At 37.9% G+C, this 25,562-nt stretch overlaps 1 protein-coding gene across 3 annotated transcripts in view; it reads right to left on the bottom strand.

Annotated features, from left to right (window-relative positions):
* AK5 (adenylate kinase 5) overlaps positions 1-25,562 on the bottom strand; it is a 98,690-nt gene that overhangs the window by 12,106 nt on the left and 61,022 nt on the right. For all 3 annotated transcript variants that reach the window (XM_085231613.1, XM_085231612.1, XM_010716235.4), the window contains 5 exons: positions 24,273-24,349; positions 9,216-9,258; positions 8,432-8,476; positions 1,161-1,324; positions 58-174 (listed from right to left, as the gene is read on the bottom strand). In XM_085231613.1, the coding sequence (XP_085087739.1) occupies positions 58-174; positions 1,161-1,324; positions 8,432-8,476; positions 9,216-9,258; positions 24,273-24,349 (446 nt within the window). The remainder of the gene's footprint in view (positions 1-57; positions 175-1,160; positions 1,325-8,431; positions 8,477-9,215; positions 9,259-24,272; positions 24,350-25,562) is intronic.

A 25,562-nucleotide genomic window follows, 5' to 3' on the forward strand; every position in this document is an offset into this window, starting at 1 on the left:
CAGAAGCAGAAGTACAGTTGTATCTTAACAAGAGTAGTAACAGAACTACAGACTCACCTTGCTCTCAAACTCTTCTGCTTCTTTCAGCTCACGGGGATAACCATCAATCAGAAATCCTTTTGTGTCTTCTAAACTGGTGATCATGGCTTCTTTCAGTAGCTCTAGGACAATACCCTGCATTGGAAAGAAAGGGAGTTACTTGATTAATTGATTAATAAGAATAGCTCGTATCTTTATTTGCTACACTGACTTAGGCCCTTAAGAATCACTCTGATCTGGTTTGCTAAAACCACATCCTATGATTGCAGGTGTTTTTCTTTGGTATCTGCACATGTTTTGCAATCCTAGCATTGCAACATCCTTGAGCTTGCAAAGTATCCTCTAAGTAGTTGGGGATATTTTGTAGTTTCAAAATTAATTTTAGTATCTGTGAAACTTTGCGGGCACTGCTGCATTTTCTAATCTAATTGCATTTGCTATGTCACTGTTATAATTATATTACATGGAAAGTGTTAAGAGACCCCATCTGATCAATCTCACTGAGGAGCAAAGCAATCAAAATCAAGCCTCAGCATAGCTTTTAGTTTCCCCTGAGCAGCACTTCCCAATTTCTTTCATTAGTAAACACACTCTACAATCTAACTGCACTTGCTGAAGACCCATCAAGAGTTCAGGCTGCAGACCTGCTATGTAAAAGTCAAGTCCAGCTGAGAACAACACTGTCTTCATGGTCTCCATTAAACTGCAGTCCAGCTGCTCTGGGATATCAGCCAGCTCTGCAGGAAACCACTGCAGGTATTGTAAATTAGAATAGCTGCTAGAAGTACCAGCTCTGAATCTGAAATTCAAAGCTATAAAATGTACATAAAGTTTCTATTTCCCATACTTATTCTTACATATTGCAACGCACAGCACAGCATCTGTCTCACTGTATTTCATGATTCATTTGTATGGTGTATGGAACTCAAATGTAAATTACTCCAGGCATAGAAGAAGGAAACAAGTGTCACATATCTGGCAATGAAGATTCTCTCTCAAGTTGCAGATTCCTTTTCCTTTAATAGGAATCATCTCTTATTCTCTTATTTCCACCCTTTAAAACCATCTACATACTACTGCCTTTGTAAACTGTTAGGACCCCAAATAAAATTGTATCTTACTCCAGGCACAGGTTCACCACATTCCATGATGTCTTTGATAAATTTACTTCTCTCTGATAGTGATGATAACTCATTTTGGAGGAGGTCAGCAGCAGACAGATGAGTAAATCCATATTTCTTGGCTAACTGTTCACACTGGCTGCTTTTGCCAGACCCAGGGCCACCTTTGTGAGGAAGAATATCAAGAATTAGAAAGGAATAAATATCTTCCTTTTCTCAATTTATAGCAGCTAAGCAAATGGAAAGAAATTGATGACTGCCTACTTTGCTTTTTTTTTTTTTTTTTTTTTTTTTTAGCACAGAACCTCTACACTGGAACAAGTCATATATTTCCCTTCTGATATCCCACAACGCTGACTCAAAAAGTGTGTTCTGAAATCAAGGAGCCAAAGAATAAAATGTTTTGCAGAAGAGAACTTGTTCCTAAAGCACAATTACCATGTCAGTGAAAACCATTAAACAGACAGGGAGCAGGGTAGTGTGTTGATTCAGTACACATTCAGGCTTGCTAGTTACAACAAACATTAGCAAGCTGATCTTGCTAATGTTGCAAAACAGTAAAATTCCTGCAAGGGAAATATTTTGCCCCCCACTTGTGGAATGAAAAGATATAAACACAGTTGGTGACACCTGTCTGCATTACAGGGCACACATGGAAGTGGAGCAACCAAACCCATTTGCACTATGGCAAATGCAAAAGCAAAGCTTCACTGTGCTTGCTGCCTTTCCCTCTAGCTAGATGGCTCCCACAGGTGCTGGTACACCTGCTGAAGCAGCTGAATGCGGGTGGAGGCCTAGTCCTATTGCCCCTGCAGTTGCAGATTTGTCTTGCTCTTTGTGCACGCTGCACGGTGCTGTGAGGGCCTGGTGCTCTGCATGGCACCTTGTCAACACTCATTCTGCTTGTATTTAACTGAGAACTGGAAAACCACCTTGTGTCAGAGCAGACTCCATTACTCCGGTGAAGCTGCTGAGGTGATTCTTCCCCTGGCTGAAGAGAAGGTACCTGCTGTTCACCACAGCTGTGGACTGGGCGCTCCTCTTCCCCTCCCCCAGAGGCCCACAGGTGACAGCAAATGTGAGCTGGGTAAGAAATATCTCAGGAGATGCACCTGTGTCCTTCAGCAGGACAGCTGCCACTGCACCAAGAGTTCTCAAACACCACCTCTTTACAAGTGTCCATTCTGGGGTCTGCTCATAAATGATGGATGCCTTGTGCTCAATGTGCTGGCACCCGTCCCATCTCCTTGTAGGAGGTAGCTGCTCCTCCATCCTTGCTATGAAGCCCACTCTGTGAAAGGCTCAGCACCCTGTTAGCTGCTAGCTGAACAGCCACAGCTGCCCCACTCCTGCTAGAGAGATCAACAAAATGGAGGAAAGTTATTTCTCATGGATCCTGCTCCCGTGGTGGAGACCTGTAGAGCTGCTGGAAGGAGCTGAGGTAAGCATCTGTGGGGGGAGCAGAGGAGCCATGTGGGCGCCAAGGGTGGGGGGAAGCATGGAGAGTAAATTCACGTCAGGAAATGGAGATTGTGGGGAGAAATGATCTGGGTGTGTGGCAGTTGGAAGTGCTTTTATGATCTTTGATGGATTTATTCAGAAGAGCTGCTGCAGTAGGAGGTAATTATACCCTTGCAGGTAGACAGGACTCAAAATCAAGAGGTAGAGCTAAGACTGAACAAAATGAAAGATAAAAGTATGCTTTACTATATAGTTGTGGTTTTTTTAAGCATATGACTTGTGTGTTTTTTGAGACTCAGAACTATGGCTATTTGGATCCACTGTGTGGACTTAAGATACTAGAAAATACGCAATGCTAAGCAACATGATTTTCCTTGTTTATCTTTCTGTGAATGAACATAGGATTAATGCTTCCAACATGCAGTGAATTTGGCATTATCTCATCTTGACCAGAAAGTTTTAACTTTGGCATTCAATTTAAGAAATAATCTTACAGTACTGTAGCCGAGAATAAAATTTGGGTCATAAGGCAATAGCAAGGAAGGAACAGTTTTGTCTAGAGTAAGCTGCAGTCTGCTACTTCAGATTCACAAACATAATTATCAACTTGTGGTGTGAGATTCACACTTGCACTATGATTTTATCTAGAAGTGTCTTTGTCACAGTTATTTTCTTTTCAGTGTAGGTTACATGTTGCTTTAAGATGAAGAAAAATTTTCTTTTGTAAAAACAGTCACTGGAAGAAAATACGGTCTGCGTAAAATTAACTATAGAGAAATAGATATGGAGCCATAAAGGGCAAATCACCTGTAAGTGTCTGTAATGATAAATTATTTCTGGTCATTTTTTTAGATTAGTAAATTTGTATGTGCTTGTGCTTGATTACATATTCTGTCTTCTGGCTTTAATTCTCTAGCAGAGCAGCCATTTCATGCTACCTATTTGGTGTACACCCACTATTAAATTAAAAAAAAGAAAAGCTATAAAAGTTACTTTATTCTGCTTCTTATGTAACTTCTTCAGTGTCTCTTTGCATACTAAATAAAGCTAGATCTTTTGCAGAAATGACAATGCGAGAGCAATTTTAGGTTGTTTAGCTTGAAGATAAATACTTTAGAAAGCTAGTATGTTTCTGTAATACTTGTCTTTTTAGTATTTTAAAATAGAATGCTTTCAAACATGCAGGACATATGCCAAAATAAGCATTACTATTCTGCCAAAACATCCAAGTTGCCCATGTTTATTTTCATAGAAAAATTCCAGCAAAGCTGAACTTAAAATGCTGAGCCCTTTAAAGAGCAAAAGATGTAATTAAATAACAGCTATGTGGTGAAACTGATAATGGCCACTAGTCTCAATTTTGCATCATTTGATGAGTAGCAAAGCATTCTATTGCTTGACAAATATATGCGACCCACTTCACATATTCTTGTGTTTTTCATAGTGACAAATGAGCTTGCAACTCTTGTTTTCTCTGATTTGAAAAGAGATTGAATGCCTCCAGGCACTTCCTCATTCCTGAGGTCTGAACATACTCAGTGCTTATGCCAGCATTAATTTATCTAGCTGAAATTCAAGTATTAGTTAACTCCTCCTTATTATTATCTTATCTCCTCCTGAAGGCTGGAATGTAACGTGACTGTGAAAGAGCTATCAAGGTGGGAAAGGATGGTAAAGAGCATTTCCTTACTAATTAGTACTTTCCTCCTGCTCGGGGTATGTGCTTAAAGGAGTGCTGTATATGTAGCTTCAACAACACTAACTCTACAGTTGCGTTGTACCAACCTGTAGTATTGCACTTCATTCTTTCATAGTCTATGCATCTTTCTAAGAAATTTGACAAAAATAGTCTAATTTATTAAAATCTATAATGATCAACAGCTTTATAGTATGTGTAACAAAAGCTATTACAAAGATGAGAAGCCTTCACTAGAACTTATTACAGTTTTTCAAACATAAAAAAAACTTGAGGTGGTGAAATTTCCACAATAGCTCAGCTATCCAAAAGAGGAAAACAGGCCCACGTTTTTTTGTTATGAAGGCGTATGACTCTTTGTGAACACTATCAATTTTCTGGTATGTTGTCATCCTTTACTCTGCCTGCATCTATTTTGGACAAAGCTGGTGTTAACCTGTGACAGACTGATTCACAGTAGCTTGCTATTCAGAGTTAGTCATGTTCTTTTCTGATTTTCAAATATGACATGAAGTTAGAAGAGGAAAAGTGTAGAAAATACCTAGAGAAACTGAATGTGCCATGACTTGTAGAAAAACGTGGAATTAGTATGTGAGTTTGAACTTGAGTTGCGGTGGGCTTTGGCACAGTTCCTATAAGCAACTGACTATGGGGAACTAATGACCAAGAGTGACCCAAATCTTCCTTGTGAAGACCTGAGGTTGCTAGAGCTGGGATGACATGGATAGACCTTGATGAGGTAATGGATGGTTTCCACTAGCTCTTAATTTTCTTGTTCAGGGTCACAGCTGTGTTAGTGCAGGAGGGGAGCTCTGTAAGCTCCTGCTGGAGCTGACTACACAGCTTCCTCCTCAAAAACAAGACAATGGGAAAATGGAGCCTGTGTGAGCTGCTGCACTGAGGGACTTGAGGCATTCCTTGAGCCAAAGGCATAATTGCAGTGGTCAAAACAAACATGTTATTACTGAGTTTGTACTCAAGATGTGCTTTGTTAATACCAAAACTGCAAACCACTTTTTGTTGTCCTTTACTTACAGAATCCAAGTACTAGCAGTTCTTCAATGCTAGCATGCTTGTCTATTGTTATTACTGCTGTGTACCATACGTATTGCTTTCAAGCTCATTTATGAACTTAATTAAATATCATAAATTCAGAAATTAGGGAGGTGGCATCACTCAGTGAGATTAACCTTGGAATCCTCTGTATCTCTCTCTGCACTCTGTGATACAAAAAGTGAGCAAATACTCAGAACTTGAGTGCTACGCTAAGCATAAAGTTACATGTCATTCTGCATATTGTTCTTCCTACAGACAAGGTTATGATTTAAAGGTCTGCACACCATCTTAGCATGGGTTTCTGTTCCATATTATATTGATTCAACTGCCTGTGAAATTGTATAAGAAGATCTTAGGATAAATAACTCTCTGGCAGCACTGCTGACTTAGGTGGTCACCTTTCCCAATTTAATTATTGGCTGCAGAAGTGCTTCATGGAGAGTGGTTCAAAGGCAGAAAAAGAGGTCTCGGTGGGTGGGGAGAGATGACAGCTGCCTGAGCAGCACTTCTGAATTTTTAACTGCAGCCTGCACTAGATCTCTGAAAGATCTCAGTTTAAGAAGTCAAGCCTTACACTCGCTCTACCTCAGGCCCTCATCACCCCCAAACTATGAAAGACTGCAATTCTAGGCTTGCAATTCAAGTGCACTGGTCTGGCCTGGAGCACAAGATCACAACCATGAATTGATGGTGGAGGGAGCTGGGACTGCTGCAGGGAACAAGCAGGGTCAGGAATAAGCAACGTGAGCCATTTGTGAGCTGGCTTTGCTGTCAGAAGCATTAGCAAAGCAGAACTCTCATACAGACAGCCTGGGATGTCTCTGTTTTAAGCTTGCTAGGTCTTATGAGTGTATTGTATACCAGACAGTATGGGCATTTACATAAAATGCCAACAGCAGGATTTACAAGAATATCAAAATTTATTTTAAAATGTTTTAATTTCTAGACCTTCTTTTTGTAGTGAGTATAATCTTTGTAAGGTGGAAATGTGCTTGCAGGTGAAACTTAGCTGTACAATGGAGCTCAGAAGTCAGAACTGAAAGTAAAAGAATCTGTCAAACTATTCTTATGTTCAGGCTATGATTTTGGGAGGCCTTGATCAATTTAGCTACCTGAATTACTTATACAAATACAAAAATCTTAGCTACAGAACATGGCGTTTGGAAGCTCCTAAATACCACCTCATCTGATGCTCAGGTATTATTTTAGTCTGAGTGAAACCATATAGGAATGATACTGCATTAAAAAATAAATAAAATCCTTTTTTTCTGAAAAATGATTTTAACCAGAAGACATCCTGGAGTGCATGCTGGCAGCGATGTGATGTCCTGGGGACATGACCCACAATATCACTGAGGCTTTTCTCTTAGAGAAAACATACTGGTTCTCCTTACATAGAAAGTCAAAGAAAGCAGCTTTCATCTCTTTTCGCAGCTGGCACTTTGACTGATTTGGGTTTAAATTGTCAGTACTGCTCATGCTCTGCCTGTCTGATTGTAGAAGGACCTTTAATACAAATATTGTAGAATAATTTAGGTTGGATGGGACATCATCTGGTAAGTTAGATAAGGTTGTTCAAGGTTTTTGGGCAGTGATATATCTTGGACAAATAGTGTTTTGTTGTTGTTCTCCCCCTCCCCCCGTATGCAGAGTTTGCAGCTGATAATACTTTATCTGCAAATGTAGATGGGGATAATGTCTTCAGAGTGCCAGCTGGGAAGCTGGTCCTATTTATCCTTACCTTAAAACACTTAAGTTTAAGAGTAAGTGGGGAGTTTGCTTCTGGTGCAGTAGAATTCCTGGAAATGTTCTGCTTAGGTTTCAGCTTCAGCCAAAGTCAAAGGCTGTGTTTTACAAAACTCCTGTGAGAGGATGGGGAGGGATAATGTACCCACTAATGCTGTTAGGAAAGACAATCTTCTGGATGTGCTATTGCGTATTGCATTAGCTAAGTATGATAAAGTCATGAACTGATCATTGTGGTTAAGTCTACTTTTCACATTGCTCTGATGAAAGAGTAGAGTTTTGTTCTTGTTAGAAGAACTCTGCTTGATTTTAAACGAAGCAATGTTTCTTTCCAAGTAACTAGTACTAAGCTTTCAGTTGGAACTTGTTAATCTTCTAGTTTTAATGTGCTTTTTTTAAAGGTTCTTCCATGTATTTGTGCCTTATTTTAGTCCCATCAGTATGGGACTAATATGGTGGTTTTTCTCAGTGAACTTGCAGAAAACAAGAATATTATAGACCTTGAGTCTGCAAAGCCTCGGTGCACACTAAGTATTGTGCAAGGTAATGGCATGTTAATGACATGCTAAGGAAATGCATGAGTGAAATCTGTTTACAAAAGATGTTTCAGAAAGACCTCATTTTTCACCTGCAGTTATGAATAACATCTTAACTAAAGCTGGTGAGTCAGCTTTGTCATGAGGTCACCCAGCAGTGCTGTAACTGCACAAGAACTATGATTGTTTTGCATTAGTTTGCACTTTAATGTATCTCCTGCTCAGAATTTCACAGGGTGATTGTTGGCACGGTCACTCGCAGGTTAAGAACGTGACATTACATCCTAATTCCTTTTCTAGAGACTGAACAACTATGGTTGAATACAAGCAAGTGATGTGCCCAGGTGGTCAAGAAGGCCAATGGTATTCTGATTTGTATGCAGCCAGCAGGAGCAGGGAGGTGACTGTCCCTCTGTGCTTGGGGCTGGTGGGGCTGCACCTGGAGTGCTGTGTTCTGGGTTTCTCACTACAAGAAAAGACACAGAGGCCCTGGATCGTGTCCAGAGAGGGGCAATAGGGCTGTGAAATGTCTTGAGGAATGGCTGAGGGAACTGGGAGCTTGTGGGTGAGGTTAATGGGCACGATGGTGGTGAGTTGGCTGTTGAACTAGATGACCTTATAGGCCTTTTCCAATCTTATTGATTCTATAACTGCACTATAGATACTCAGCTAAATAATTATGCTAATCTTTAGAAGAAATCACATACTTATAATCAAAGCTTAAGAAAAAACATGGATTTTTAAATTCAGTTAGACAAAAAAAAAAATCTACTTACCGACTATAAAAAAGATGTTTGATTTCTTCAAGTCTTCTGAAAAATCTAAGATAAAAAATAAAAGTCATTCCACTGGCAACATCTACTTGTATCAGCCTTGCTGACTTTCCACAGAGTGATCTATTTTTTTTTTTAACTGGATTTGCTTTCTGCTCTGTGTTGCGGAAGAAACAATCACCTTGTTCATTTATCTCCCACCCTTGTAGCTGTTACTGAAGATATGATTTTAAGAAAAAAAAAAAACTTGAAAGCTAGACTTTGCCTATATAAATCATCTTTAAAAAAAAAAAAAAGAGCATATGCACAATAATGTAATAATTTGCCTTCCATTGTATCTTTCTCTTAATATATAATTAATTCATGGCTGGTACAGAAATTGGTTCACAACCCATTCAGATGTTATTTGGTGTACTACATCAGAGATATAGCCTTAAATTCCTCTGAATCTCAAATTCAGCCAAATAATAATCTCAATTGAAATCCAGGCATCTGCTATTTTAGTTTCTACCAGAATTCTGGTGCTACAGCACTACTTTTTGCTTAATTGTTGGGTATTTTTGTTTGTTTGTTTGTTTCTGGCCAGCTCCCAGTCACTACCCCGTTTATACCAAGGTAGAGGGTGGACCTGCACCATGTGTGTCTGCTGGAAGTTTGTCATTAACTACTTGCAACACACGCTCATTTACCTCATTTACTTTTGTTTCTTATGCTGTGTAGAAGCATCTACATCTCTTGTTATGTACTGTTGTTAAATTTAAAAGGTTTAAAAGGTAAATAAACTCACCTCCCGTGCTTTCATAACCAGAAAAACTTGACTGATCCTCCTCCTGTTAATTAAGCAATTGACAAATTGAAATGGATTTTTCTTGCAGAGTAGTTTGCATTTCTTCTTCTATTTACTTATCTCTAGGTCTTCATTTTCTAACCTCTGAGCCTTAATCTATGTTGAAAGATGATTTACAATGTCACTGGAATGCTGTTTGTGTCTGTAGAATGTCAACCTGGAGAACCCAAGGTAAATGGGGAATTTACTGGCCCCGATCTTTTCTTCTTTTGTAAAGAACACCTTTGTGTGTTCTAGTTTCCAGCTATGCAGTTCCAGTCTATCATGTAAGCAGCCCAGGTACATGCTGGATTGATTTTGAAGTGTGGTGGTGTGATGAGCTATAAGTGATGGAAAGGCACCATTGGAGCAGTGGTAGAAGTGAACTACAGTGAAAAGACAAAATTTGTCTTTGTTCTGAAACAGTTTGAATTTGTTGACCTTCAGAATACATTGCAAGATGCAACTTGTTACAGGGGCTGCAGAACTACAAAGAGGGATCAGGCAAGGGAAATGGAGAACTTGGTATGTTTTTTTTTTCCTGATGCTCATCGCTTGGAATTATTTTGCCATGTACTGTATATATAACCACTGAAGAATTATGGATACTGACCAGCAAGAGAGTCAGAGCAAGAACTGTTTGCTGTTCTTAGTTATAAGAACAATATAGGTATATGCAGGACATAGGCTAGGTTATGTAGTGTCAATACATTAATATAATCACTGCCATAATAGAGTCCATAAAATAATCATAACCTTGACAATAACATGCATATCTTACAAGATCAATGTCTAATATCAGCACAAAACACATTATGCTGGTTCTCTGAAAATAAACATTTAGAGTGGACAAGGTTATGTCCAACACACGTATAGAGTTAACAGGCTGCAGTCGTTTGGAGTTCTGACACTATGCTGAAGCAGAAATAGCCACCGTCAGAAACGTGTATTGCTGCATGAACAGATGAAGTGGAATGAGCAGCGTGGTGACCAGAAGGAACAAACTACTGGCTGCTCTAATTCATGGGGGTCCTGCACTGCATTTGTGGATTTCTCCCTGTCTTCCCATTATCACTGAAACACAAGCACTCTTCATTAGGCTGAAAAGCCATTACATTATCACATTGAATGCTTTCATTCTGTGATTCTCAGCCTATGACGCTGCAGCAGAACTGCTTTAACTTTGTCTTTTTAAAACATACTACTAATAAAAGAAAGTTTGGAGGGGAGTATTTTGGGAAAATAAAGTAAAAATAAAAGATTAATTTCTTCCCTGCAATTCAAGTGACAGTATTAACCATGCACGCTTTTTCTTTGAAGTAATAATACAAGAATACTTGCATACAAGAATACCTTGCAGAGGACACGTTACATACAGAAAGCCTGGTCTGAGATTCAGCCTTTTATCATGCCTTTGAAGTTTATGAATGCAAATAGTCTTAGGCACAGAGTTTAAAGTTTCTTTAAAAATCAAGATTGCAGTCGCAAGTTTACCCTACAGTCAGATGAATGAGGAAGTACTTCTACCAAGTAATGCAGTTTCAAATCATGTATTTTGTTCTACCCTGTAATTGCAGAATGGAATTGTCTCAGTAACCCCACTGGGCTGCTCAGAGCAGCAGGTGATAATAAAAGTAATAATAAAGGTGATAATAAAGGATTCTGGGAGTCAACTCAGCATCAGTCTGGTGTGAGTGGAGCTACTGGCCTCGACAGAACAAGCTCCCCATATTCAGAGGCTAAGTCACTATCGAAACTTTGTTTTTGCAGAGATTTCAGTGGCACCCAACTCAGAGTGGAAAGAGGTCCTGACAGCTTATCTCTTGTGGAGCTGTGAGAAAAGTCAGGAGGAAGAAGAATAAGGCCACAGTTAATCTGGTTCTGATTGTAAGATACTCCTCCATAGCTGAGAACCATCTTGCCCCTTTCTTCCCAAACTCCCCAGAAGTACAGCCACTTTGCCTGCTGATCTGTGTGAAGAGAGCATACTGCCTTCATAGCCTGTAGTTCTTTTTAGACAGTGGCAGAGGCTGGTTAATCCCAGTCTGCTTGTGTCGCGTTTGACAAGATCTAATTGTGTGTTTTCAGGAGTAGGTCTCTAACTTGTAACAACTTCATCTCTGGCTTGAAAGCACTGTTCTGCCCAGTTGCCAAAGTGGTATGGAAAAGAGCTGTTGGATTTAGTTAGTGTCACCGGATCCTAAAATATAAATTGGCTATTGCTATCAGAAATATAGTGACAGAGTAGCAGAACAGTTTCAATATTCTTAGCATAGCTGTTTGTGTTTAATTGAAAGCCAGGTGAGGAACAGAACTTTTGCTAATGAGCTCTAGAGGAAAGTGTAATTTCAGCTGCTGTTAAAGCCAGGTAACGTCTACAAATATTATCTGGAAACATATCAGTCAGTGGGGCACACTGGTCACGTAACTGCTTTGTCAATATAAACAGTATATTGGATTCTATACAGCCAGCAAACTTCTCCATCTGTCTCTAGCTGATATTTGCCTTCAGAGTTGGAAAATGCGGGCTTCTGGCTTGTCATGTAACTTGTTAGCAGTAAATAACTGAATGGCAGTGTGTACGTACAGGTTAATGAGTATAAGTTGTGCCTGTCATTGCTGGATGTGAGGTTATTTCCATAATAAAACAAACTGACAGAAAGTCACAGTTTGCAACAAGGAGATGACACAGAATTCTCCAAATCTCTGAGTTTTGCTATTAGTGAACTTGAACACTTACAAAATATCACTTCAGAAAAAGCAGTAAAACATTTTTTTTTCCTAATGGGACTTTTTTGTTAGGATTCAAATATGATTGCTGTGAATGTTTGTTGCCTGAGGTGAGAGGTTTTCTGTTTCAGTCTCTGTTTCAGTCCTTTTTTTTTTCCCTCCCACATTAATAAGTTCTTACTGCCCTATTGTTGCTGCATGCTTTGTAAAAATAGTGGTGTAAAGTGCCTGATACGTTTTATTCAATTTTCAACAGATATAGCAGAGTTCCTCTTAGAAACCTTAAAAAGTGCACAAATAACCATGGGTTAAGGAGAACAGAGGCAAAGAAACAAAACAATTATGATTAAATATTCACTTTGCATCAGGGAAAACCTTCAGAAAAGAAAATGCTATGAGTAGTATAACAGAGAAAGGGGGAGAAGTTGTTTTCATTAGTCTAAACAGGATTATTCAGAGACACTTAACAAACCTTAACAGCACAACAGTGTAGAAAGCTCTGTATCAATAAAAGCAATGACATTTGCAGGGAAAAGCACTTAATATAGCTCCTTTACAGCACTGCATCAGTTCTCAGAAAAGAATTTGGATATAATGATATTTTAAAGTGAGAAGTCTGATTGCATAGGGAGAAGAAGAAGCTTGTGTGAATAACTTTTGAAATGTGCAGAAGGTGGGCATTTATACTATCCCATGGCATAAAGCATTACAGTTGTATGAATCAAGTGACACGTAGCTACAGGGGGATGAGCTCAACAGGATCAGCTAATAAAGCAGTGTTCAGTGAAGTAAAGACACAGTACATATTGAAATCTCAAATAGGAATGTATCTGTACATATCAAGGAGAATTCAACTGAGCCAAAGTTACCAATGGCAAAAATAAACTAAGATTAGAAAGGAGGCTAAGCTATGTATGGAAAGATCGTTCAGTTCCAATCATCACTGATAGCAAATCCTGGGAGGAATACTCCATCTGATGCTTCAGCAAGTCAACCAATCTGTATTACAGATCTGGATAATATCGAACTTGGAAGTAACTTCATGTTTTTCTTCAGTGAGATTTTTCCTTCTGAGTTATTTGGCAGAAGATTTTAAAAAATAAATGTGGCAGGATCCTAAATAAGGCTGATCTGAGTCTGAAGGCAATCCGTATGTTATTAGCTGAATATTTTCCACATGTGTGTCTGTCATACTTGTGCAATACTGGCAGTTCAATTATCAAATCCAAATATATGCTCAAAAAAAAAAAAAGGGGGAGTGGTGCGTGGGGGGGAAGACCAATCTATCTATATACATACACATGTGTGTGTATATGTATGTATATATGCATAGAACTTTTCAAGTAAACTGTTCTACACCTTTGACTTTGTAAGTTTCAAATTAAAATATATTTTTCAATTGTCTTTGAAGTCCTTGGAGAAGAGAATGAACATTCATTGTTTCTATAACACATTGATACATTTCAATCAAATTCAAGCACAACTAACTCAAAATATGTTATAGACTAAAAGAATAGCAGTAAATGCATGCTGCTTCTGTATCCTACTGCTTATTTTCCTCAGTTTTGAACACCTTATATTCTCTTTTTATCTACAAACTTAATTTGGCAATAGAGTGAGACTGAACTGAAACTGCATCGTGACTTGTGCCTAAAATTACACACAATTTTAAAGATTAAATAAATATTCAATGGAACATATCAGGCACAAATCCTTTAAACAAATGAAAACAGCATGTTTCTCTGCATAGGAAGTATTTGTTAAGAGTAAAACTTAAGATATGAGTAACAAAAAGGGAATAATACAAGTATAACTAATACAAATAATATCATGTGTGCAGTCCAAGCAAGAACTGAGTATGTGGCTTTATTAAAGTGATCTCATCAGCATTCTTTCAATGGGGATGTAGGTATATGTAACCATCAATTTTTCAGCATGCTGTAGTGCTCTAGATCTCCTTTTGCTATGTTATGAGTACAAGCGTTCTGCAATTCCACGTAAATCTTCCCTGTGATTCCTTTAGTAAGGACATTATCTGCACTTCAACAGAGATATTAAGTGACTTATCAGTAAGAATACAGCTATACATGGAAGAAAAAGACAGACCTAAGACTTAGATTTTTCACTTTCACCTGTTTAAATTGTGTATGTTTGCTTTGAATTCTTAGTCCTTAATAACATAATGTGAAATTCAGTTTCATGTGTTTGCAAATGATGCTTCTACATCTAGTACCTTAAAATCAACTTCAGCTGTCAACTAAGTAAACTCACTGATTAAGTGTGGTTCAGGGGAATCAGAAAGCAGTGTAAGGTGTCTGTCAAGCATCACCTGGGTATAAAACTTTTCTGCTTGAGCTCAGTCCAGTCTGTCACCATCTGTGTGGTTTTAGTTTGACACGTGTTTGTAACTGAGCTTAATAGGCATGTGCCTAATGTTAGGGGGAGTTCTTTCAGATTAGATGTATGCAGTCTCTGCTTATGAAAATTGGAATGGGCCCTGATAGGTGCAGTTCATCTGCATTCAGATCACAGAATGTGAAGACTCCGAGCAAGCATTAGCTGGGGGAAGCTGAGCATCAGAAGAAATTGTGTGCAGTCAGCACTGAGCTGTGGAATTTGTCTTCTAAATTCCTGTTTTCCTGTAAGAGCAAACGTTTGGTTTTGATGAGGTACACTGGATTAGTTGCAAGTTTTATGTATGGGCAATGGTCCCTGGGAGCTGGTTTTATGAGCCGTATTGTTCCTTGCCTTTAAATTTGATTTAAGACTCAAATAGCTTTTTGAAGCTGAGCTGCTTTCTGCACACTTTGTGTTGAAATATGGCTCTGGAAAGAAGGGGCTGCTGTGCTCTGACCTCCCCTGGTCCAGAACTAATGAAAGTGTGTAAATGAGATACAGTATGAATACACCCTGACTTGGAGGTTTTTCCTCCCCCAAAGGTGTATTTTCATACTGCTCATTGGAGTGGAGTTACTTGTGGCGAAAGAGATGAATAGTAATTAAGATGAGAGAACAGTGCTAATGTTATTTGAGGTGATTTTTGTTTGTTTGTCGTGCATGCAACCAGGAAGTGCAGACCAAATGGTTTTTTGTAATAACATCTATAGAATGCATTTCCCTTTTGCCTCTGGGATTTTAGCAAAGACGAGCATTTCTGTGCTACCTTCCTCTTAAAATAAACCTTATACCTACACAGTAATGTTAAAACAAATTGATTTCCACTTGCAAACCAAGATCATATATATCTCGATTTAAGGAACATGCAAGACATAAAATGTGTGTGATTATTAAGCAAGAAAAATGTATTAGCTTCATATTGATTTCTGGACATAATCATGATAGGAAAAAAGAATCACAGTAATGAACTTTAAAAGGGCAAACCTAGAATTTGGGGTGAGAACACATTTTCCAGTAGGGTAGCAGCACTTGGCATGATCAGAGCAGCGTGAGTGTTCTGGTAAACTGGACTCTCTGAATTTGGGTTGAAAATCTGACTTGAAGAACCTGAGGCTTTTTCAATGTGCCTTTGTGACTTGAAGGCAATGGCAACACTTGGTGCCCACATTTTCTGTGCACAATTATCTATTGCACATTTTAAAATACTGTACTGCATACAGGTTTGTTACTCTTCAGTAGGTCTATTGTTATAAAAGTTCTCTGTACCTATGAAGTTATTCCCAGAAATTATTACTTTCTTCTTTTAGCATGGTTCTTTTCTGTAACTTGCTATCACTCCTAAAATGATTCTTCTATGTGTGGAGTATTTGGGTCATTTAAGCTTCCATGGGGGAACTTAAATTTACATTAGGCCACTGCAGCAGGGGAAAGTGCAACAGCAAACTTTCCAGTGCATTTCAACTGCATCCTCAGTGCTGCTCAGCTCCTGCTCTCAGGCTGCTAATGACACTGCTAACAAAAGGGTCTCTCACACTGCATGCCATTGGCACTATCTGCAGAGCTGGAAGGCAGTTCTACTTGCTTTTTAGTTTAGAGAACAGATGAAATCTCAATTAAATTTCCAGTAAGATTGTGGCACAAATATATAAGTGCTTTGTCAAGAAACATACAAAGTGGAATTCAGTAATTGCTTCTTTTGGAAGAACTAAAACTTCATCAGTTAATTTCCACAGATAACCTACAAGATGTTATACTTCTGATTGCATGCATCATCTTCACCACTCGTTTATTTTATTAGCATCAGCTCTATTACTTTATGAAAATGAAACTCCAAGACAGGTGAGGTAAGCTGTAAAAAGTAACTTGTCTTCAGTCTTAAAGATGTTGTAGCAATTCAAACTGTCTTTAAGAACAAAGACAACAAAGAGCAGAGGGCAGAACGTGCCTTTCACTTGTAATCTTCTGTTTTCATTTCCTTTGTATCATTCTTTAAGATGAAAGAATTTGTCCTCTGCTAGCGATGTCTACAACAGGCAGTATGCTCAGAAATGTCTTTCCTCTTGCTCCCTGCTAAGCTTTTTCTAACCCACACATGGTGTCACATGCTGCAGCACTCATCCGAGATGCACAGTAACACATTTTGCTATAAAGCTCTGTTCTTCAAACTGCCAGTCATAATTCAGTACTGCATGGTGGGGGAGAGGCAGTTTTATTTCAGGATAGCACTGCAAAAGTTAGCAGGCGTCTCTCCCTTGTGTGGCAGGTGATCAGGTCTGGAGGCAGTGAGTGTTGCTATGCCTCGGTTACATCTGCCATTTACAGAAAAGCAGATGCACGCACAGACACACAGCATGCAGTATTACAGCAGGGAGAAAGAGGGAAGAAATGTAGACCCAGGAAATGTAGCTAATGAGAACACACCTTTTAAAATATGGAAGTAGAGCGTTGCCTGGAAGAACTTGGCATGGAGAAGGATGTGAACAGGGTGTTATAAAATAAGAGCAGCCTGTGGCCTTGGATCAATGATTTGCTGCTACTGAGATATAAGTTGACAGCTGTGCTCAATTTTTTCTCTGTCAAAAACCTTTGAGACCAGCTTAAATTTTGACCAGGCCTGTTGTAGGTTTACTGGAACACCTATTTATGTTTTATTAGGTACTTTATAGCTTTCAAAAAGAATTTTCTACAGAATTCATAAAGAACTAATCTGCTGAGAAGGATTTTAAGTTTAAGAACTCCACAGATCCAAGATGCTCTACTATGAAGGAACAGTAAAAATAGGTCAGTTCTTCCTCTTTACAACCAGGATGTAAGCCCAAATTACTAAAGATGACTGCATAATCATTGGGTACATGAGGAGAAAAAATAAACTAAATAGGAAATACATGGTTTCAAGAGGATACACTGAGGATTTTTTTCAAGTATTGCTTCTGTACCCAGGGAAGCCATTCTGCTGCTTCAAAATAATGCAAATAAGTTATTTAAAGAGCAGTTCTGTATCTATTAAAGCAAAATAGTATCCTTGTAATCACTGCAATTTAAAACACAAAAGTAAAAATGAGATCAATAAATATTTTCTACAAAAAATGCGCTGCTTCTTCGATGCTTTAAAGTACAGGAATTGCTGCTGAAATACTTTGAAGGAAGGACTTTGGTAGAGGGTGCTGGATGACGTGAACAGAACCTGCCCGCAGCCCTGATTGATGTGCCTAAATGTAGGAGAATTTAGAAACATCTGTGTGTTTCTTTATCAGCTTTAGGAGCAATGTGAAATGTAAAAGTAGGCACGTAATGAGTAGTACTCATAAATTCAACTGCAAAGTTGTTTGTGTGTGGAAGGAGAAGGCCCCTAGATTTGCCAGCAGAGAAGCAAGCTAGTATGAGGAAAAAAGGTATATGTTATCCTGATGCTATTTCCAGGAAAATGCAGGTGAAATAGGGTAAATTGTAATGTCTTGTTCTACAGGCATCTTGTGCAAGTCACAGAGCTGCCTGAGTTGCTGCAGAAATACTCAGCAGAGCATAAATGTGGCACATCTTGAAGAACAATGCTGTCAATGTGTTTAAATCTCCAGTAACTCACATGAGCTCATCCTCCTTGTAACCCTGTCCTCACTGAGGGGTAGCCATGCCTTGTCTGACCACAGTGGCAGGGAACTGCTTTGTGTTCAAATGCAGAAAAGAAATGGAGACACAAAGATTTCATCTATCCTGAGCAGTTCATTCCCCTAACACATGCAGCATCAGAAAGTAAAGCTAAATAATTTCTGCAAAAGGAAGAACAACTATTTCCAGATTAAATGCAAATTGAGCTCATGGCAATTTTTCTTGCCAATTTTGCTATGGTTTGCATGGGGAAAAAGCAAGTACTTGGCTTTTTTTCTTGTGCCTTTAGTACAGTGCACCATGGTGATTTTGAAAGACAGAAACCTTCAAGCTAACCAAATGATACAGAAGCACCAAATATACTTAGTTTGAGCTTATTAAGGGTGCACTTTGTAACAGGCAAACAGTAGTACTTTGTTTCTAGAGCTGATTTTTTTTTTTTAACATTTAATAGGGTAGTTTCCATGACAACTTGAACTGAACAGATTGTTCATTGACTTCAGTACATTTCTATCAAGCATCTTTTCTCTGTAGTTAGGCTTGCCTGTCCAGCTCTTTCATCTATCTGGATGCTTTTGCATTATCACTGTTTTGTAGATATCCCTAAAGATTAGACTGCCTTTCTCTGCTCTTTATCAAAAACAAACATTGAAGGACAGAGTTTCTCAACTGTCCTCTAAGTTTTCCAGAGTCCATTTTCTATGCCACACTCCTGTTTTTAAACAGTTTCTCTGTAAAACAAGATATAATTCAACTTGATTTCTCTGTCTACTAGTGAAAGAGAAATGCACACAGCTGATATTGAACATTAGAAACCCAGAGGGTTTCTGGATACTTATGATCATTTTAGTCAGATGTGGAATGATTAGTGCTGTATTGTACGTATGAATAAAGCTGCTGTTATACCAGATGTTCCCTATATTCTCAAAGATAAAGCAGATGATTAATATAGTGTACTGTAGGTCTGCTGTTTTAAATAATTTCATCAATGTTTGCCCAATTTTGAAATGCAGCAGTTCCAATCAAAACTACCGCTGCTGATGTGGATGTGCCATTTGCTCTTTGTCTTTTTAATGGAACAGCTTGGAGCACTGTACCTGTATCTTGGGTTGGGTCTTGAAGATGTAGAGAAAATAGAATCAAAGTGCTGGTACAAAACATAGTAAATGCTGCATGATAACCTTCTGCTTTAATCCAGAATATTTTAATTAAAATGAGCTTCAAATGTGCTGTTGCTCATTCATTTTAGGAATATTTGAGTTTTGCTTCTGCATAAGCTTTTAGGGCATTTTCATCACCCTTGAGTTTAGGTTTTGTGCTCTGATAGGCTGGAAATGTTGTTACAGTCCTGGTAGCAACAGAGTCTGCTTTTCTTCATTGTGCTTAAAGCTTCCTGTTCCCAGCAGCCCGGATTTATGTATGTGCTCTGGGAAGTGACAGCAAGCTGCAAGCAGAATTGTCACTGCATGGCAACAGCTTTTAATCGAGAGCTTGTTCCCTCTCATCATAATGAGAGTAAATCTCTTTGAGGGCCATCTTTCCCTCCATTAAACTTTGGTTTTGCTTGTTGCTTTTCAAGTGAGCTGTCACATTTTCTAATTATAAAACATTCTGCATTTGCAGCAAAGATTGGGCTATGCAATTTACTTAATTCAACAGTTTGCTTGTCACTGCTGATCAGAAAGTTCTTTATTATCTTTCACGCTTTTTTACATCTACTTTTTCTAGATTTTTTGACATATCAGAGTGGGGTGGAGGTAAGCAATTTCTTGAATATGCTGCTGCATTTACCGAAGTGTGGTCTAACACTGGAAGGGTATGGAAGAAATACTTTGGTTACGAACTTGTAGTTTTCCTTGAGGCACAAAATTGTGTTCATGTTTTGTAGATTTGAGATATACTTCTCTTCCAAACCAAGCCATTGTATGATTCAATGAAAACCTTAGAAGCTAAGTATATTTTAAAGGAATTTACTTGAAGCTTACCAATGTTATTACATTTTATAGGTATCAGTTTAATAATGACTTGTTTAGGGATGTATTTGTTTCACAGTCATATAACCTCTTCATTAATTAGTTTAAGTATTCCTCAGACTAGCTAAGGTGTCTCGAAAGCCTTGTTTTCACAAGAAAATAATTGGATGCTCTTTTGTTCTCTAAGTCTTTGATAGGATTCACTGAAGCCAATTTTTCAATATTCCCTCTTAGCCTGAATGCACTCAAAATACACCAAATGGTAGGTTTCTAATTAAAAACCCAATTCTTAAAGATAAGACTTGTCTGATCACTGGAAACAAGTGGTGTTATATTAACAGCCTCTCTGGCAAAGCTGAGAAATTGAATGACAAATATAAAAGAATGCCACGGTGAGCAGTGAGAACCTGTATCACACTTGAGAGCAACAAAAGACAATTGTTATTAGACCAAACAGACAATTGTCACAACAGCAAGTGCTGTAAACTGAGAATATTCTGTAAAGCTTAGCCCTTTGAAGCTACTATGTTGCACCCTAAAATGAGTGACCAAAAAGATATTTCCTGAGTCTTAATACACATGAAAATATCTGAGATTTATCAGAGCTTACTGTACTTTGTTTTTCAATTGAGTTGTGAGTGGTATAATTGCTGTTCCAACAAAGGTTAAGGAGAGCACGACCATGTGAAACTTTGGTAGGTTCTTCTACAAGGCATTCTCACCAAGAAGTACTGATGGTCTTTTTTTTTTTTATTTATTTAAAGAATGTTAAGAATGTTTTTGGTCAGTCATTCTAAATAGCTATCCTATTCGTTCTTTAATAGAGTATTTGCCAGCTATCAATCTGAGAAGAAAAAGAAAAATATATTAGTGATTTGAAATGATTGGTTTTTATTTAAAAAACAAACAAAAAAAAATTGGTATTTCCCTCTTATCTTATAGTGCTGTAGGGTCTTAGTGACTACAAGTGTTCTGGTTCCTGAAGTATTCATGAATAGTCAGCAGGAAATAATCACATTGTTTTCAGTTGTGACATGAATTCAATTGAAAAACAACTCAGAAAAAGCTTGAACTTTGTATTATATATTTTATAAGTGAATGTTCAATGTCCCCTGTGCTCTCTTCAAGAAAAGCCAGATCTTAACTTGCAGTAGTACTACTTTGCACTGTTTCAGTGATAGGTACAGGGCATTTCTCAAAGCACTTCCCTGTGTTTTGGAACACTCCTCACTGAGGTGATGAATGTGTAGGAGGGTGGAACCACACCACTTGTTGGCCTTGTTCCTGCCTGCTAGCAAGAAAGGTTACTTTGGAAGTTGTGTATGTCTGAAGAATTCGGGTGATTCTTCATTGGCTTAGTTTACACTGCAGATTTTCCCACCTCATTCCAAGAACAAATAAATGTAAAGGTATCTGTGTATGCCTGCTTCAGTTATGTTGAGTGCTACTCATCCCCAGCAATGTCTTTGCTTTCAGTACATGCTGTGTACTGCTGTAACCTCCAGCTCCTCTTGTTCAGTGACTACCAAGATGTTCTGCTAAAAAAAAAAACATTTTTAGCAGCTCAGCTGTGTAAGGTTGCTTAGAAACAAGCCTTCTTTTCCCCCACATTCTCATGACAGATTTCCTATTCAATAACATCACTGCATGACACATTTGTATCCAGACAAGCATTCCTTTTCCACTTGAAATTCTCATTGTAAAGGTTGTTGATGCTTCACACAATTCGTAAACAGCATGTGGTAAATAGCTGGAGTATTAAATCACTGCCACAGTCAAAACGAGCTTAAGTTTTGAGTGTAAGCAGTTCTTCACTCCTGAATTGAGTTATTGATCTTTTCTTCCTGAGAATAATTTCTAACTTTGTTTTTTACACTGGGTAACTGGGATGACTCTATGGTAATTTCTCCCTTCTCTGCTCCCATATAGAATATTTCTTTGTATCATATCAAAATTTAGATCCTAATGACATGGTTGTAATTGCTTTCTCCTTTATATTTTCTTCATATTTGTATAAAACAGCTCATATTAACTGGATATAAAAATATTAACAATACAAATATTTACATATTTTAAGTCATTAGTAAATACCAATTATTTCTACTTTCAGCTGAAGGTGGCCATTATCAGCCACTTCATATTTGTGTATCTCTTTATGAGTGAAAGGTTTTTAGCACTGTGTTTACTTAATTTCTCCTTCTCTGCTTAATAATGGTATTACACTATTTGCAGAATGCTGATGTGGAGGTCTGATAAAATAACAAAGTCTAAAGCCACATCTGGCAGAAAGAATAATTGCTATTGATGAAGATAACAAGGTCCCATCATTGTCGTCCTCTTTGGCTCATGTAAGAACAACATACAACTTCTTCAATGCTTTTAAGGACTGTGCAGTGTATCATCAGGGAAACATATAGCTGGAAATTATAAATTAGCACAATTTTCATATCTGTATCCATTAATGTTATCTTATAACTATAAAATTCCTTGTTCATGTTATAATGCATTTTAAATATTATGAAACAAGAGTATAATTTCTTATGAATTCATAATCTACTAAAAGCCTTTGCCATTGAAAATGCCGGATTTAAGGTCAGCATAATCCAAACTTTCCTGGGGTAGAGAATGTTTCATGAAGGATTTATGAAAGAATAGGATTTAAATCAGGATTAGGAGACAAAGGCATGCTACCTAATTGACAAAAAGCCAAACTGAAATAACTGAGCCAAAACATGCAGTAGAAGGATCTTAAATTAATAAGAATCAATAGGGCTAGAACATGCAATATGTTGCAGATGAGGATAAAGGACTGCATTGAATACAGTGAAAGAAAACTGATGAACGGATGGATGATAGTGGATGAAAATTCAGTTTTTTTGGTCCTAATTTTGTCACTTGCTTTAAAATTTCACAAGAAAAGTTACTTTTTGCAAATAATGGGGAGTGTGTAGGAGAACACTGACAAATGATAACAGAAACACAAAATAAAATTCTTTGTCAAGTTGTTCTCAAATCTTGGTGGCATTTGTTAAGAAAATGCAAAGGTAGTCAAGAAAAATTAAAAGCCAGAACCCAAAACCTACAAAACCACCATCGTAAGCAGTGTGATAGGCAGATGGCTTTAAAAAGAAATTCTTCTTAATTAAGCCAGTCTTTAATAATTATAGTCAGTCTATAATATTGTTTCTGTGCTGTTAAAGCAACACTTATGCTTAACATAGTACCCAAGCCATACTTAACTCTCATGCAGTTTTATTTTAATTCTAGTACAGATCTGTATTTTTGATGGGCTGCAGAATCACCAAATGGTTGAGATTGCAAGGGTTGGAAAGCTCCAGTGCTCAGCCACTCTCACAGTGAAAAACTGCTTCCTGATGTTCAAACTGAGCCTTCTGTGTTCCAATTTGTGCACCTCACCTATTGACCTGGCACTGGACGCCACTGATGAGAGCCTGACTCTGTTGTATTTGTATCCCCTCTTCCAGACTTTTGTACACACTGATGAAATTTCCTCTGAGCCTTCTACAGGATGAACAGTGCCAGCTCTCTCAACCTTTCCTCCTAGGAGAGATGCTCTAGTCCATTAACCATCTTAGTGGCCCTTTGCTGGATTCTCCACAAAACTGCAAAACATGCAAGCCCTCTATTTTTTTTACATATACCTTGGGGTATGATACCCTTTTCTTCCTTCTTTCTTTCTTGCTATATATGAGGAACATATATACATATACATACACATATATATGTATATATATGTGTGTATATTAAAAAATATATATGTGTGTATATATATAAAGTATATGTATATTAAAAAAAAAAAACTTAGTTTTTGGCTGTGGAAGGAATGGAATAGGTAGAAAAGCTGGTTCAACACACTGTTTTGGGTTGGTTTTTTTTTTTTCCAATTTTATGTAGACTTTTTCAAAGGAAGAGTGCTTGGTTTCAGTTGTTTTGTGTTTTGTAATTCCATGCCTCTTTTTTGAAAATTGTTTTATCCCGTTCTTAAGTATAGAGTAGACTTGCAGTGCATTCCAAAAATCATTTGGCAACATTTTAAAATTCATGAACGAATGTTAGCAGTGTACAGTCATGGGAGATATAGGATCTTAATAAATATTCATTCTTTTCTCATAATCAGAAAGCAACCTTTGTGGATCAAAATTTACTTATTGCCCTTAAAAGCACTTATGCTAAACTATGCTTAAAGTTCAGAGATCAGCCACTCTGCTCAGACAAATTGTATAGCACAATATACATAATCTAGAAAATCGTCTAGAAAGAGATCATATATATAATATATATAAGAAATTACCTGGTCTTCAAAGTCAAATTCTGTATAAGCAGTATCTCCAGAATCCATAATCAGACTGCAATCAAGTTCATTTGTCCCTAAAATAGGAAAGAAAATTAGACTTCAGAAATGTTGAAAATCTTCAGTTCATGTGATAGGACTCTTTAGTATTTCCAATTGTCTCTATGTATGCAAGAACTTTGATCCAAAGAATCATTCAAATGTGCTAAAATACCTGAATGAAATGTATTCCATTAACAAGCCTTCAAAAAAGCTTCCACAAATCTTCAGTAATGGTTACACTAAATAGTGAAAATTGTAAATTTTTTGGACAAGGTGTGCTATGACTTGCAATTGTAAAACTGCCACAAGAATCTTAGCTTAGAGGAGTGCATGAGTCATAGTTTGGAAAGAGAAAGGAAATACTAATTAGTGATTAGCAGACATGGATCTTGGAGAGATGCTGATGGGAGCCAAAGCAGCATGCTTCCAGCAGCAACAGTCCTTGTTCCTCTCCCATCCCTTTCCTAGATGACAGTGTGACTCTGTCCCTTATCCTTGTGTCATGTGTAGCAAGTTGTGAGCCTCTTTCACTGGGAATGACAAAGTTCAGTTGCTGAGGAGTCTTGGGCTGGCTGAGCTTTATAAAATTAATTTAAGCTGAGGGTGCGGGATAACAGAAAATCAGGCTAGGGATTTTGAGGAGTCGTGTGGGTGGGTGGTGACTGCTTAGCAAGGATGGGAGGATTAACCACCATTCTTCTGTCTAAGTATAGCAAAGATATAGCATGGACATCACCATCGTTTTATGGCATCATCACCTCACTTAGATTATCTCACTCCTGGGCAGTGAGGAAGGAAACAGTCTCCTGTGCTTTCCAGACGTACAGCCTTAAACCAAGTCCTACAAGTATTCACACTAAAAAATAGGTGTGTGACTGCAGGAGAATATTTCTCAGCATTATTGAAACTACGTAAGAAAATACTGTATGGGCATACAAGTTTCAAAACATTGCAGCCACAGGTGAGCTCAGTCACTTGTTTTCCCAAAGGAAGCAACAGGGAACACCAAGGGGTATACAAGATGTGCTTAGTGCTGTGTATGTAGGTTGCCTGAAGAAGGTTCCATGGAGACCTGATAGCAGCCTTTCAGTATCTAAAAGAGGTCTGTAAAAAAAGAAGGGTTTATTGTGAGAGGAAAGGGGAAAAGATTTTAGACTAAAATAGAGAAGATTTAGATTGGATAGGATAAAAATGTTGTGGGTTTTTTTGTTTTTTTGTTTTGTTTTTTTTTTGGTTTTTTTTTGGTTT

The sequence above is a fragment of the Meleagris gallopavo genome, chromosome 10, assembly GCF_905368555.1.
Source record: "Meleagris gallopavo chromosome 10, MGAL_WU_HG_1.1, whole genome shotgun sequence".
In the NCBI taxonomy this organism is placed as follows: domain Eukaryota; kingdom Metazoa; phylum Chordata; class Aves; order Galliformes; family Phasianidae; genus Meleagris; species Meleagris gallopavo.